Here is a 15,971-nt window from a genome sequence, read left to right on the forward strand (position 1 = left end):
ATTTGGCTCTTTGTTAATGTCCCCAAACAATTTGGTGACAGTACCTCCAAATTCCTATTCTTTTCTTAACACTGTAGGTATTGAAGAAGAGAGCCTTGGCTCGATTTTAATTTAAGGAAGCAGTGTTCTTAAACTGGTTACAAAACAAATAGTTGGTTTAAAGTTTTTCCATGCTCACACATTTAACCGTAGTGAAACAGTACTTCTTTGAGTTCATACTCCTTTGATAGTTCTTCAGAGAGTTCTCATTGAAGCACCATTGGCAAGAGCTGCTTAAGACAGTTATTCTGGATACATATCCAGAATACTACATATGTGTTGTAGGCTTTGTGGAACAAATTGGTTCCAATGCTGATATTTCTTTCATTACCAGAGTTAATTCTTTTAAAACTGTGCCCTAAAGTATGCATCATGGATTATTTCTTCAAAGTAGTCCTATGCTATAAGAAGAAGCCCATGGAAAACAGATTTAAGGAGGTATTTTTTGTGCTAATACCATTCTTAAGGAACAAAACAACTGAAAAAATCCCTTTTGAACTCATATGGATGTTGGTGACCTTGCAGTTAATGTTAAGCTGCAAAACATCGTTCAAGTAAAATTGCTTTACCTTTGAAAGCATTTTATCATGTATCCATTGTTTTATACTTTTTAATGAGTTATTTTCTACCTGAAATAAACTATTGAATAAAGTACAGAATTATTTACATTCTTTCAACTTTGAATTAGCAGTGTTACCTTACTTTGCAAATCACTGTTTTAAAATGTAGGGAGAGGAAAGTTTCCTATTTTCTCTCACTTTAAATTATAAAGAGGATTGTTATTTATCATGATTAACAAGTATTAGTGGTCTGTGGAGGAAATGCAAGAGGAAAATAGAAAATATTATTTTTAAGGAACTATGGAATATTTTGGAGGGAAATAAGATAACAATATTTGTAATTTAATCTTTATACAGTTTAAAGATAACTTGCCAGTAGTTAATTTTGTTTAGTTTTTTTTTACATTTTATTATACTCATTGCATTGTGTTATATATATAAAATGTGATTTTTTTTTTTTTTAGTTTTGTCCATTAAGAATGTTAGTGAATTAAATCAGACCAGGGCAAACTTGATGTATGAAGTTTATAATATATGTACATACTTTTCCCCTTTTGTTATATTTGGAATCTCCCAATAGAAATGTAATGTTACTAAACTGATTTGCATTTAAGTGCTAATTTATGCTTTCTTGGTAGCAATGATGTATTTTATAATGTGTAAATGACAACACAACTTTAATATCAGGTTCTGATCTTTCATTTTCATCTCTGAATATTTGAAATACATAATATATACATTATACTAGTATATATGTATTAATATATAAAAAATGGAAATGTTGAAAATGTTCATGTTAAACATTCTCATGTCCAAATATAATTGTAAAGAAAATAGCTTAAACCTGCAAATTGATTTAGTAAGAACCTATCCCCATCCTCTGCTTTTAGTAACTAGTGTTACCTTATCAAATTAAAGTTCGTAAGTTATCAAATTTAATATAGATGAAAATGAAACTAACAGTTTTCTCTTCCTTTTTCTTTATTTACAGCCCGGTTTGCCACCTCAAAACTTCTCAATGTCTGTCACAGTCCCTGTGACCAGCCCTAGTGCTTTGTCCTACACTAACCCAGGGAGTTCACTTGTGTCCCCATCTTTGGCAGCCAGCTCAACATTAGCAGATTCAAACATGCTCTCTCCACCTCAAGCCACATTACATAGAAATGTATCCCCTGGAGCCCCTCAGAGACCACCAAGTACTGGCAGTGCAGGTATGTCCTGATATTTATTCTTCCGATTCTTTAAAAGAAAGAAAAATCTAATTGCTAACATAAACAGTTTCTTATTCTGCTACTCTTAATTTTATTGCTTTGATGAGCAAAGAATCACTACTACATAGTTGCCTCCATTTTAAAGTATTATTTTGAAAATCTGTGGTTCTAGCCTTGTACTAGGCTTTGTGGAACAAATAAAGCTTTCCTTATCCTGGGAAAGCTTTCCTTATCATGGGAAAGCCATACTAGACAGGCAGAAAATTTATTTAGGATATCATGGGCAAAGATTTAAAATTGAGTGTGAGCCATTCGTGTTAAAAATGTGGAGAGATGACTCACCTGATTGGAGTTAGAGCGTTTTCTCCATCTCCCCCTGTCTGATTTGTTCATTAATTCAGCAGAAATTTTCGATGCATTTACTGCATCACTGTGTGTAATGCAGTGTCTCCTCTCCCATTATTCCTAGATTTTATAGCATTCCGTTAGCACTCCCCCCATTCTTATCAATATGCACCATTTGGTATTGATACACAAGAAGGCAGACATGTCCAGAGCTTGATAGGCGAGTGACTGTATATTTGACTACGTCATATTACACGTTAACGCCAAATTCAAACTGGGCTAGTTTTTATTTTTGTGTTTTTTAGGAATGGAGTGAGAGTTACCTCTGTTCAATTCCTTGTTACTCAGATAAGGAGAGCCAATTCACATTCCCTCTCTCCTCTCTCTAATGTTGTTAGGTGGGATGTTGAGCACTTCAGACCTCACAGTGCCAAATGGAGCTGGAAGCAGCCCAGTGGGTGAGTGAATTCCTACTGTTTTACTTTGTAGGCATCTGTCCTATCTGAGATAAAAGGAATATTTTACCTCAAACAAGGCCTTCTACCAAATGAAGAGGAAAATATGGGGATATATGACTAGAGTAGACATGTCCCTTTGCGCTTTGTTTAATTAGTGCTTTCACTAATACTTAACATTTTTTCATATCCCTGTGTTATTCCTCATACCTTGGCCTTACGTTCAGTTACTCATTCATTCAAATATTTATTGAGTGCCTCCTTCATAGCAGACATTGTTCTTTTCTAAAGACTAAATTGCCTTAATACAATTTTTACATCAAGACAGTTTCTTATGGAGAAGCTTTCTGTGTCATCTACCCTTACCAGAGTTAGACTGTTAGCAGACTGCTGTATCTTACAATTGTGTGAAATGTTTTCAGAGAAATTGCAATAGGAAGAAATGGTGGGCCTACTTCTAGAGACACAAAGAGAATTGAGAAGTTTGTCTCTGAAGGATCTGTTTTGGTAGTCACATGTAGAACATTCACATTTTGTTGTGGTTGCTGCCAGATTGGCTCTTTTGCTTTGGGACCCCTGCCAAGATGACTAGCAGTTTAAACATGTCATAAATGTGTCTGTCTGCCTAGCCCTGAAGTGCTGGTAAAGATAGATTGTGATCTTAACATTACAAAAACATGGCATGTATGTCAAAGAGTCACAAGAATTACTGTATCCCTTTGGATTATCATCACATTTAGTCGTCTTGGTCTCTTCATCTGTGATAATCACAGTTATCATCATTTTTATGTGAAAACAAGGGCAGTAATTCCCTCCCTGCTTCTAGATATTGTGTGTTCAAAGAGACATCTGAAAACAGATCACTTATAGGAAAAATTCCCTATTACATATATTCAACCCATTTATTCCAAAAATGTGAGGAACTTCTGCCTTAAGAAAATTTTGGAGATGATTGAATAATTTAAAATGATGAGAAAGAAATAAATGGACATTATTGAGTGAGACAAGTTACAAAACATGTAGTGACCTAAAGTAGGAATAAATACCTAATTGTATCTGCCATTGTATTAATTGCTGTTTTAATGGAATTAAACAGATAAGACCTGTTGTGGGATCTTTTATTAACAGATAATTAAATGTGGAAAAATTCATTAAGGTCTTACCAATTATACATTAGGACTGCTATCCTTGTATGTGTATTTCCTAATATTTATAGTTTATTTCTTTTCAGCTCTATTTTAGTTGTTTACGTGCCTGTATACTCTTTTTATATTGCATTTTCCCATATGCTTTTTTTTAAATATTTTTTTTTTGGCTGCATTGGGTCTTTGTTGCTGCATGTCGGCTTTCTCTAGTTGCAGCGAGTGGGGGCCACTCTTCATTGTGGTGCGCAGGCTTCTTACTGCGGTGGCTTCTCTTGTTGCGGAGCATGGGCTCTAGGGGTGTGGGCTTCACTAGTTGCAGCACACGGGCTCGGTAGTTGCAGCACGCGGGCCCTAGAGTGCATGGGCTTCAGTAGTTGTGGCGTGTTGGCTCAGTTGTTGTGGTGTGTGGCTCTAGGGCACGTGGGCTTCAGTAGTTGTGGCTTGTGGGCTCTAGAGCGCAGGTTCAGTAGTTGTGGTGCACGGGCTTAGTTGCTCCGCAGCCTGTGGGATCTTCCCAGACCAAGGATCGAACCTGTGTCCCCTGCGCTGGCAGGCAGATTCTTAACCACTGCGCCACCAGGAAAGTCCCTTCCCATATGCTTTTATTCTTCCAGCACTATGCATCTTGCTCTCCCTTCTACTTTGCAACCTGGTTATGGCTGGAATCAATAATTTCTGTTTTATTTAATGTTAATTTTGACTAGCTCTTGGTGTTATTTCCAAAATTATTTTTATTTAATGGGGTTTAACTATTTGAAGATTTCTAATGTGTTTTCCCTTTGCCTTTATTTTTTTTTCTCATACCTCTGGCTTGATAAACATGGCTCTTCCTCCTATCAAACAAGTGTTTCAGTTCTCTTTTTGTTCTTTTTTGGGTTTTGTACTCTCCACACTTCCCTAAAGCTTCTATACTATTCTTTCTTATCTGCCGTGCAACTATAAATCTAGACTTTGTCTTTGCTAAATTTTCTGTGTTCCCTTTGGTAATTTCAGACTCAGACTTTGTCATCCTAATTTGACCTTCTACGTATAATCTAATCCTGTTGCTTTTATTTCTTTTTTTAAATTCATCTTTCTTCTTTTGTAAGCTTCCTTCCCCCCTTTCTAGGCCATCAGGTTTGGAGGGTCACATTAGTCACACTCCTCAGATCATGGCACATATTCAATGGTTTGCACAAAGCATCTCTCAGAATGTTATTCACTTTTCCCTTTATACCTCTATTCCACTCCCATTCTCTTCCTCTCCCCACACCCTCCATTCCCCAGTCATAGGCAACTATTTTAATATGTTTAGTGCTAATAGTGTTAATAATCACATTAATGATCATGATTAGTGAACATGAATTTTTATAAAAATTTAAGATTCAAGTAAGTATTAAAATATTTAAGTGCTTAGTGAGTTACTTAAAAGTCTATTTCTATTACTACATCCACACAGAGATAAATCTATTTTTTTTAACATCTTTATTGGAGTATAATTGCTTTACAATGGTGTGTTAGTTTCTGCTTTATAACAGAGTGAATCAGTTACGCATATACATATGTTCCTATATCTCTTCCCTCTTGCGTCTCCCTCCCTATCCCACCCCTCTAGGTGGTCACAAACCACCTAGCTGATCTCCCTGTGCTATGCGGCTGCTTTCCACTAGCTATCTATTTTACGTTTGGTAGTGTGTATATGTCCATGCCACTCTCTCACTTTGTCACAGCTTACCCTTCCCCCTCCCCATATCCTCAAGTCCATTCTCTAGTAGGTCTGTGCCTTTATTCCCGTCTTACCCCTAGGTTCTTCATGACCTTTTTTTTTTTCTCTTAGATTCCATATATATGTGTTAGCATACGGTATTTGTTTTTCTCTTTCTGACTTACTTCACTCTGTATGACAGACTCTAGGTCCATCCACCTCACTACAAATAACTCAATTTCGTTTCTTTTTATGGCTGAGTAATATTCCATTGTATATATGTGCCACATCTTCTTTATCCATTCATCTGTTGATGGACACTTAGGTTGCTTCCATGTCCTGGCTATTGTAAATAGAGCTGCAATGAACATTTTGGTACATGACTCTTTGAATTATGGTTTTCTCAGGGTATATGCCCAGTAGTGGGATTGCTGGGTCGTATGGTAGTTCTATGATAAATCTATTTCTTATAACAATCTTATAGCAGTATAACCTCAGACTTATATCAAGATTGAATGTCTTGATTCTTCACTGATTCATACTCTTATATACCTATTTAACCTGTGCTAGATGTAATTCTGCTTATTTGGATTATATCCTAGGTGACATTTTTGTTATAACTGCTTTTTAACATGTGCCACCTCAGAATTCAGATTCAACTAACTAGACATCGTGTATCACTTAATTCAGGTACCAAATGGAAGTAATTATTTTTGTGCAGTACTTATACATACATGGGTTTAAAGTGTTTCTTGCTGTAAATTTCCCTCCCCGCCCCAAAATAAATGGCCTGTCATAGGTATTTTAGAAGTGTTTTTTTGGTTTTTTTTTAAATTAATTAATTTATTTTTATTTTTGGCTGCGTTGGGGCTTCATTGCTGCGCGTGGGCTTTCTCTAGTTGCGGCGAGCGGGGGCCACTCTTCGATGCGGTGCGCGGGCCTCTCATGGCAGTGGCCTCTCCTGTTGCAGAGCACAGGCTCCAGGCGTGCCGGCCTCAGTAGTTGTGGCACACGCCCTAGTTGCTCCGTGGCATATGGGATCCTCCGGACCAGTGTTATTTTTTTGTGAAGAAGAGTCAAATAATGTATTTTAGCCCATTTTCAACAATGGTGCCATTTTGGTTTAGTAGTTTGGAAAAATAGTTTAAACTCAATTTTATGCTAAAGCCTTTATGAATGAAAAGATTAAACATTTTTAAATTCCCAGAGAAATTTAGAAGAAAATATATTAAGAACTGTGGATATGATTTCTTATCTACATTTTTCAAAGTATGTTTCCTGGAACCATATGAAAAGGACTTACCTATGTGTTTGGCAAACCTTGTGCTAAATAAAACTAAACCAGTTTCTTTACTGTAGGACTTACCAGAGCCTTTAAAATGCTAACCTGTTTTGTGAATCTTTAAACATGGTTACTCAAAGCGATTTCACAGTAGAACCCTTCCTTTTTATTTTCCTCATGAAAAAGCATCTTTCAGAATTAGTGTCATATAAAACATATTTTGGGAAAGACAGGTCATTTGGGCAGACTTGGTCATTTGGACCAACTCTTTTGCTGAGGACAACTAGAAATGCTAGGCAGAGTAGTTTTTTAAATCTGCTTGAAAGCATTTCAGAGCTAATAAGGTAATGAGGAATTATTGGCTCAAGATCCAGGGAATGACAAAGACAGAGACTCAAAGAGGTGAGCCCAGGGCCCACAAAGAATTGGGAGGGCCTAGTATATTCTTCTTACTTTGGATTGAGTCCCTAAAAGGCTGGACCCTAGAAGTAGCATGAATCAGAGGTTATCAGTCCCTCATAGTAGATACATCTCCTATTTGCATCATCCCACTTCTTGAAGTTAGATTATGGTGATATATTGTTAGGGTCCCCAGGATGCCTGGGAAGGCAGATACTCTTTAGAAAAATAATATAAGGGTAAAACACCATCCCAGGCCTTATTATTTGTACTTGACATACAAGCAGATTACTAACTAGGCACAGTCAGGAGCAGTACAACATAAATGAAAGCCTGCAGAAAAAAATGGACAGTAGAACCTGCCTCCTGGGAACTCCAGAACTTGGAGTTATTAGGCACAGACTTTGACTTTAACATAACAACATTTACTGTATCAGGAAGATAAAAAATAGATTAAGAATTTTGGTGGAGAACTGGAAACTTTAAAAATGGACATTTTAGAACTAAAAAAAGTAAGAGTATTAAGAACTGACTGGATGGGTTTAATAACAAATTAGACAAAGCAAAAGTGAGAATTGGTGAACTAAAAGACAGGAACAATATTCAGAATTTTTTAGACATAAAAGGATGGATAATTCAAAAGAAGAGTAAGACCTAGAGGATACAGTGAGAAGGTCTAACATACTTAAAATTGGAGTCCCAGAGACAAAAAGAGAGAAATTGGCCAGAAGTGGTATTTGAAGAGATAATCACAGAATTTTCCAAACCTAACAAAACACATCAAGCCATAGATTCAAGAAGCCCTTTAGAACCCATGTGGGATACAGTTAAAGCTGTGCTTTAAGAGAAATTTAAGTCTTTATGTGTATGAGAACACAGACATTTCACAAAAGAAGCTATCCAGGTGTCTAATAAATGTGTGAAAAGATGCTTGATTCAGTAATCAAGGAAATGCAAAATTAAAACCACAGACAGCATTAGATACCCACCAGAACGGCTAAAGCAAAATAGATAATACCAGGTGTTAATAAGGGTATGGAAAAGCCCAAACTCTCATACACTGATGATGGCAGTACAAATTGGTGCAATCATTTTGACATTATCTACTAAAGTTATAAATATGTGTATTCCATGACCCAGCATTTTCTCTCATAGTTATATACTAGAGAAATGCATATATGCACCATGAGCACCAAGAGATATGTAAAAGAATGTGCATGGCATTATTTGTTACAGCCAGCATCTAGAAATAATTCAGATTTCTGTCAGTAGTAGAGTGGATGAATATGTGATAGTACCTTTACATGAAGTAATACTGTACTGCAATGAAAATGAAGGAACTATGGCAGTAATCAACAACATGGATGAATTTCACCAAACTAATACAAATGAAAGAAGATAGATGCAAATACTAAATGATTCTATCTACATAAAGTTTGAAAAGCAGATGAGCAAAGCTATAGTTTTAAGGATGTCTGTGTAGGTAGATGGTAAAACTATAAAAAACACGAAGTTACTGTAAAAGTCATGATATATGCCACTTTGTAGGTGGAACAATAGGAGTGTTTTGGGGGCCCAGTTATAGAAACTAGCAATATTCTTTGGGGTTCTGTGGTTACATGGTTCATATGATAAATCCTTAATCTTTTAAGTTTTTGTTTTGTACATCTTTCTGTATATGTATTATATTAAAAGTTTTTAAAATAAATATAATACTTTGATATAAAATAATTATAATCACAAATGTGGAGGCACTTTTAAAACTATGAGAATGTAATGTACATTGTAGTTATACTCTTAATTCTGAAATCTAGAGAGAAGAAAGTTCACACACACATACATTCACACTCACAAAGATTTGGCAGCGTTTTGAATCTTTGAACATTATTGTCTGCATTGGCAGCTAGATAATGCAGCTTCATCTTGAGATCATGAAGCGAGTCAGTATAAAAGGACAGGCCAACAAGCTGAGGATGGCAAAGTGGAAAGCTGGAAAGACTGGGTCCTCTGTGTTGAGCTGTTGAAGGCACTGAGCCTGCAACCACTTTTCCCCAAGTCTTATGTGAGATAATAGATTTTTCTCATTCTTAAGAGAAAAAGTGAAATAAAATACAGGCCACATCTAGGGGAATATTTGATAAATGAATAGGCATTTAATGTACTTAAATGTACAATTCAAAAAAGAAACCCAACTAGTATTTTAAAAATTGAAAAGCATGTTCATCGTTGATAGTAATCATGAGATTCAAATAAAAATGCAAAAAAAACACAACCACCCCACCTAGTAATTGCCAACTATTACCACTTTTATTGTGACATGGAAAGCTGAAGAAGGTGGGTGAAACTGATGATCTGGTTATGTGTTTGTGGCATTGGAAATTAGTAACGGTCGTTCTGGAAAGTTTTTGACAAGATGTTTCAGTAGTCATAAAAACCTGTTTTCCTCTAAGCCTAGTAATCCCATTTCTAGGAATCTCTCCTAAAGAAATCAATCAGACTATGCAAAGGTTCATTGCAACTTTATTTATAGTAGGGAATAATAGGAAAATATCAACATATTCAACAGTAAAAAAATTAAGTAAATTAAAAATTTCAACTGAATTCCAATTTTTAGTTGTGATTTAAAACTATGCAAAAAATATACACATGGAAGATAAAAGAAGAAATCCAAAATCATTGTAATAGTTTTGTTAGAATAGTGGAAGTATGTGTTTTCCCTCCTGTTTTCTAGTTTCTGAACTTTCTGTGATGCTATATTGATATGGTACATCTATAGTCATAAAATTATTATAGTAAATTGAGCATTCTTTTGTTTTTTTCCTTGTAAAGTGATTTTTTATATTTTATCTATGTTATCATCCAAATAAAACCTGCTAGTTTTGTATGTATTGTAGATTGTATATATCTTTCATGGAGGCAATCTGCTTATTGCTTATGGTTTACTAGGTAAATTTCTCTACTGAGAATTTACATTTAATACTCAGATAATACTGTAATTCAGATGACTTTGGGAACTCTTTTTAACTTTGGGCCTCTTTTCAAAGATCAAGCATAATGTAAAATTGCCCAAATCCAGCAGTTTCACTTTTTTAAAAACATGTTGAGAAAGAGAAAAAAATACACTGGACTAGAAAGAGCTCAGCAAGCTCTTGGAGTTGATATGGGTTGAGTGAAGGTAATAAGGATTTGCATTATAGCAGAGGCAGTGGCAGTTAAAAAGAAGAGATGGGTAAGGAGAAAGGTATTATAAAGAAAGAATAGCAAAGCTTGATAGCTCTGTGAAAGTGGGGATGGAAGTGATGGAGGATGACAGTAGTACAGGTGTTTAAAACAGGTTGAGTTTGAAATGACAGCAGCATATCTAGGGAACAGTGCCCACCAGATAGTTGCATGTGGATTGGAAATTAGGAGACACAAAGCAGAACTACAGATTTAAGAGTCATATTGAGGCAGTGGTTGAAGCCATGGGGATACATGAAGTCTCTGAAAGAGAAGGAGACATGTAGCCTCTTTGGGGCTGTGTACATAGGAAAGATTGAGAGGGAATACAGAAGAACCAGAATCTCATGATTGTTTTAGATCATAAGTTTCTAATGGACAGAATCCATGTTGTTCATCATATAGGAATTTCTACTGAGTCAAGTAAATATGTCATCAGTGATTTTAAAACCCATGGTCGGCAAAAATTTTAGAAAACTCATCCACTTCTTTGTACAAATGACATAATTTTATAGACTTTTAAAGTATATTATTTATTTACCTATTTATTGAATAATCAGCTGAAAGTTTGCCAGATTTTATGAAAAATTTGTCAAATATAAAATTAATTCTTGAACCTTGCTTTGGATGAATTTTTCAGAATCTTTTGAGATTTTCAAAATCCTTTGCATGTCAGTTCAACTTCTCAAATAGATTCATAGTAATAGCCCTAAAAGAGTAGTATTAAGAACATGGGAGTGCTTTCCAGCCACTTCAGTGCAGTATTTCAGATGATACAATATTCTGAAATAGAAGCCAGATTGATATAATTGAATGACTTGCCTTAGAGCTGTAGGACCATAATTAAGATCAGCTTTGTCAAGTTTCTGGAAGCATTAGTATGCAGTTTGCTTGAAAGCATTTTTGTCACATTTGTGTCAGGGCATAAGTTATCATAAAGCTTGAAAACACATTTTAACAAAAGTCACATTAAATTGGGTTTATTCATTTAGAATCAGTACTTTATTCCTAAATTTGTAGGCTGTGACGAGATGAGTTATATCCTTAAAGTATATACCTCAAAAGTCTATCCGAACAATACTTCATTTTTGTCATAAAAAATGAACAGGAGGTAAGAAGGCACACATTAGGAAGTATATCACTACACTCCACAAAATAACAAATGGTGCATATAAGATTATTGTGTTTCAATCTGGCAATTTACCAAACTCTTACATCATCCTGTAATCGTCTGCTGCAGACTCTGACTTTATACTCAGAAATACCGTGCTTTTGGGTCCCCTTTCACTCTTGTAATTTGATTCTCATGGGTTACTATGGTACCACGTCTAGCTGAAAAGCATCATAGATTCCACATGGGAAAAGCACATTAGTGCTTCTTAATAATGCATTTTTCTAAATTACACCTTTGCATCATCTTATAATGTATTTGAGAGGAAATACTGCTTTATCCTTCAGATTTGAGTGCAAATCAAGTAAATAAGAATCTTCTATATATTATCAGAGAAATTAAGAACACACATTCATGCCATTATTTAAGAGAAGCATTTTTAATTTGTACTTACTTTCTACTGGTTTCTGTTAAACCTTCAGGTTTTTGTATAAAATTATTTGATGAGCATTTTATATCCAGATGACTTGCTTAGCAGTTAACCTCTGCCCATTCATGGATGAGCTCTGCTCCACAGGGGATGGCCTAGTGCAGAGCTTGTTTTTTTAACAGCACTGCTTTCTGAAGCTTAACAGAGTGCAGGAAATTGCTTTCTGAGGTGTGGAAAGGAGATTCAGCCCAGATTTAATACATACCCCTTCAAGATAATGGAAGCAGAATGCAGGAAATAACCTCATAAGGTTAACTGAAGTATCAGTCCCACAACAAAATTAAATCACATAATGAATTAAAAATGGTAGGTCACTTGGTAAAAGTTTTGGAGAAAGCAAGAGGAATTGGGTGAGAGTAAGTTGGAGGGGGAAAGAAACACTGATCATCTGGAATCCCAACATTTTGAATGACAAGTGCTGAAGAGATACAGGCCAGTTCCTAAATGCTGCACCTCACTTCTCTGTTTTCTTTGTCCCTTGAAAATGTTCTGGTTAGGATCCAACAAACTTGATTATATCACATTAGCAAAACATTAATTTTTAGTTTCTCCTAAAAATAATTCACCTAAATAACATATCTTTTCAAACTCTTATATAAGCAAATATACTGAAGCATTCCTTTCCTTCAGCAGAATTTCAAGAACTTAATCTCTTTCTAGTTATATTTTTTAATTTTAGAATTTACATATCTATTCATCAATTGACCCTATTCGTTATATATTCTGTTCCTGAGAATGTTTTATAAACTGCCAAACACTATGTGGATTTTAGTGGGTTTAATTATTTCTCTTCCATTCAAGAAACTTTCATAGAATTAAAATGATCTGATAACCCAATATAAAAGCTCTTAAACTGAAAAATATGTGCAGTACATAATTGGTTTTTGTCATTAACTCATTGCAGTACTCATTGTACTACATTTCACTTCTTAGAATAGTCTTCTCAGGGTGAGATTTTAGGGAGGTTTTAGGCCGGTGTTAAGCACACAGCAGATACTTAGTTTTGGTTAGTCCCTGCATGTATTTAACACAGACATGTGTTATATATATGTGATATATATATATATCACATATATATATATCACATATATACATGTGATATATTTGTAATATCTGGTGTCTGTTTATTTTTGGAGGATTCTTTTTTTTTTAATTTATTTATTTTTGGCTGCATTGGGTCTTCGTTGCTGCACGTGGGCTCTCTCTAGTTGCGGTGAGCGGGGGCTACTCTTCGTTGCAGTGCATGGGCTTCTTGCAGTGGCTTCTCTTGTTGCAGAGCACGGGCTCTAGGCACACGGGCTTCAGTAGTTGTGGTGCATGGGCTTAGTTGCTCCGCAGCATGTGGGATCTTCCTGGACCAGGGCTCGAACCCATATCCCCTGCATTGGCAGGCAGATTCCTAACTGCTTCGCCACCAGGGAAGTCCTTTTTGGAGGATTCTAAAGTTGTCTTTTTTGCTTTATACTGGAAGGAAAAGAACAGAATAAATACAACTGCCCTTTCCTTGTGACAGTCGCTGAAGCCATGGACTCTGTGCTTATCTGCCCCACCATTCCTTAGTCACACTTTGTTCATTCATGCTTTAGTGTATTTTTCTCACATTTATTCATAATGCCTGCCTTCTGTCATCTTTTGCCCTTTCAGACTGCTTAAATAGTTGATCCCACAAAGCCTTCCCTAATTAAAAGCCCACATGCCTGTATCAGTGCTTTGCTTTCTATTTCCTTGTAAATTTTGTGTGGTTACATTTCATTGTGTTGCCCATATCTTAAGTATAATTTTGACATCTTCATGTCTCTGTGGTGTATGCCTGTTATTGCTAACTAGGTGAAAAGCTGCTTGAAGACCATGTAGGGTTTTTTTTTTAATCCCTTCCTATAACCTCCTCACTGCATAGTGCTCTACACCTAATAGACATTTAAAAGTTTATTTCTAAATTGTAAGGATAGTTCTGTGTTGTCTGATTTTAGATGGTTGCTACTATTGATGTGTGAATGCGGAGTCCCACCCAGAGAATTCAAGAGGCCTCTTCAGCCCTCCAGGAACTTCTAGTTCACTATTCTGAATATATTGTTTTTGGTCAGCTTGTAATAAACACTAGGAGTGGAATTCTTAAGCCAACAAAGTTTTCTTTTATTCGGTGCCCTTAAATTAACATCTATATACTGTAATATCTGTGGCAAGGGGGATTGAAGTGGAGTCAGCCCTACCCAAACCACATGGCTACATATGAGGAGGACTAGAATGACTGCAATATCCATGAAAATAGGGATGATCCCTTACATTAATTTTCTATCTCAACTGGTGCCCAAAAGTACTGTGTATATACAATAGAACCTATACCACACTGTATCTTTTTCCTTATTTCCTATCTAAGAAAGATAGACAATTCTTTAGGGAAAGTTAAAAAGTAGGAATTAGTTGATTGAAGTCAGATAAATAACAAATACTTAAAGAAGACCTTAATGGTAGTTAAAGAACAGAACAGGTACAGGTAGAGCTATAAGGAAGAAGTACTTGGTGAAAATAAGGCATTAGAGCTGAGTGCTAAATAAGCTTCAGTTAAGGAGATGCCCTGATACCTAGTTCTGTGCCCAGAACTTAGTAGGAGTGTCTTTGTTGTTGTGAGAATGAATGAATAGGCTGGTCTCAGGCATCTTCTTATATATCCCCATTATCTTGGTCCCCAATAGGAGATGCCCCATTAGAAACATATTTTGTGTTTTAAGTTTCTGTCAGCAGGTCCAAGCAGTAAGACTGGAAACAAGTGGCATTAGTCTTAAACTTCATATGTATTTCAGACTTGCTTCACTCTCTTTGCTTATTTTTAAAATATTCAAAGATGACATGGTTAGATATTCATGAGTTTTATTATAAAATTCACTTGAAACTGGGACTGGGGAAAACTTGCATCATATTTGTACCACAGTATTTTAATGACTCGTTTCATGTTAATGAATGGTATTTCTTTTTTCCAGGGAATGGATTTGTAAACTCAAGAGCTTCTCCAAATTTGATTGGAACTACTGGTGCAAATAGTTTAGGCAAAGTTATGCCTACAAAGTCTCCCCCTCCTCCAGGTGGTGGCAGTCTTGGAATGAACAGTCGAAAACCAGATCTTCGAGTTGTCATCCCCCCTTCAAGCAAGGGCATGATGCCTCCACTGGTACGTTAAACCTTTCTTCAATTTCATTCTTTAAAACATGTATTTTATACATAGTGTATATTCTCCTTTGCAATTTACTGTACTTCCATAGACTCTAGACCTTTTCCTAATGAGTATTTCTATTTGAAATTAGCATTTGAAGAGACAAGTCTATTTTAAATACACAGGAATCAGATTATGAAAAAACAGGAAATAAATCTACCTAATGGTTATTTAAAATTAAAGCTAAATATGGAGAAGTTATTATGTTAATTTTAATTTACCAAACTGGAATCTTTGCATAGAGATCTCATCCTCAATTTGATAAATTAAACCTGACTTAAGTACTTCTTCTCTGTGCTCTGCATACTTTGAGTAATTTTTTCACATACTTTTCTGTAAGAGAAATACTAAATTATTTGTTAGAAAATTCTACATACCAAAGAGAACTATTGTAGAATAGGAAAGAATGCATAAAAACTTGGATGAGTTGTTCTCATAATTTTTGTTTATTCCTTCTCAAATAACCTTCCCATTTAACTCTTATAAGAATACAGGTCTGCCCACCCCAGCCCTTAACAATGTTCCAGCCTCATTTGCTTTTGAATCCTGTGTTTATAAGAAGAGGACAATATGTCTACCCCTCTTAGCTTTCTATAGAAAAAAGTTAGAATATATATGCAAGTTTTAAAACCATTCTGATTTTAGCAACTGTTTGACTACTAACAATCAATGTGATGTGTCAGGTGGTCTTTCTACTATGCAGCTGCTAAACTGGCCATTTGATTGTTTGCTAAGTGAAAGTAATGCTATCAGGCTTTAGATAATAATTCTACATTGTATAATGATTTATAGATTCCCAAACATCTTTATATGCATTGTATCA

The 15,971-nt window shown here is 35.5% G+C and overlaps 1 protein-coding gene across 4 annotated transcripts in view; it reads left to right on the forward strand.

The window, feature by feature from the left end:
* The window catches only part of MEF2A (myocyte enhancer factor 2A), a 173,111-nt gene that overhangs the window by 128,467 nt on the left and 28,673 nt on the right, over window positions 1-15,971 (forward strand). For all 4 annotated transcript variants that reach the window (XM_029239814.1, XM_029239812.1, XM_029239811.1 and 1 more), the window contains 3 exons: window positions 1,591-1,810; window positions 2,554-2,613; window positions 14,919-15,106. In XM_029239814.1, coding sequence (XP_029095647.1) covers window positions 1,591-1,810; window positions 2,554-2,613; window positions 14,919-15,106 — 468 coding nt within the window. The remainder of the gene's footprint in view (window positions 1-1,590; window positions 1,811-2,553; window positions 2,614-14,918; window positions 15,107-15,971) is intronic.

This window comes from Monodon monoceros, unplaced genomic scaffold, assembly GCF_005190385.1.
Source record: "Monodon monoceros isolate NGI ecotype Baffin Bay Population unplaced genomic scaffold, NGI_Narwhal_1 Super_Scaffold_21, whole genome shotgun sequence".
Taxonomy (NCBI): Eukaryota; Metazoa; Chordata; class Mammalia; order Artiodactyla; family Monodontidae; genus Monodon; species Monodon monoceros.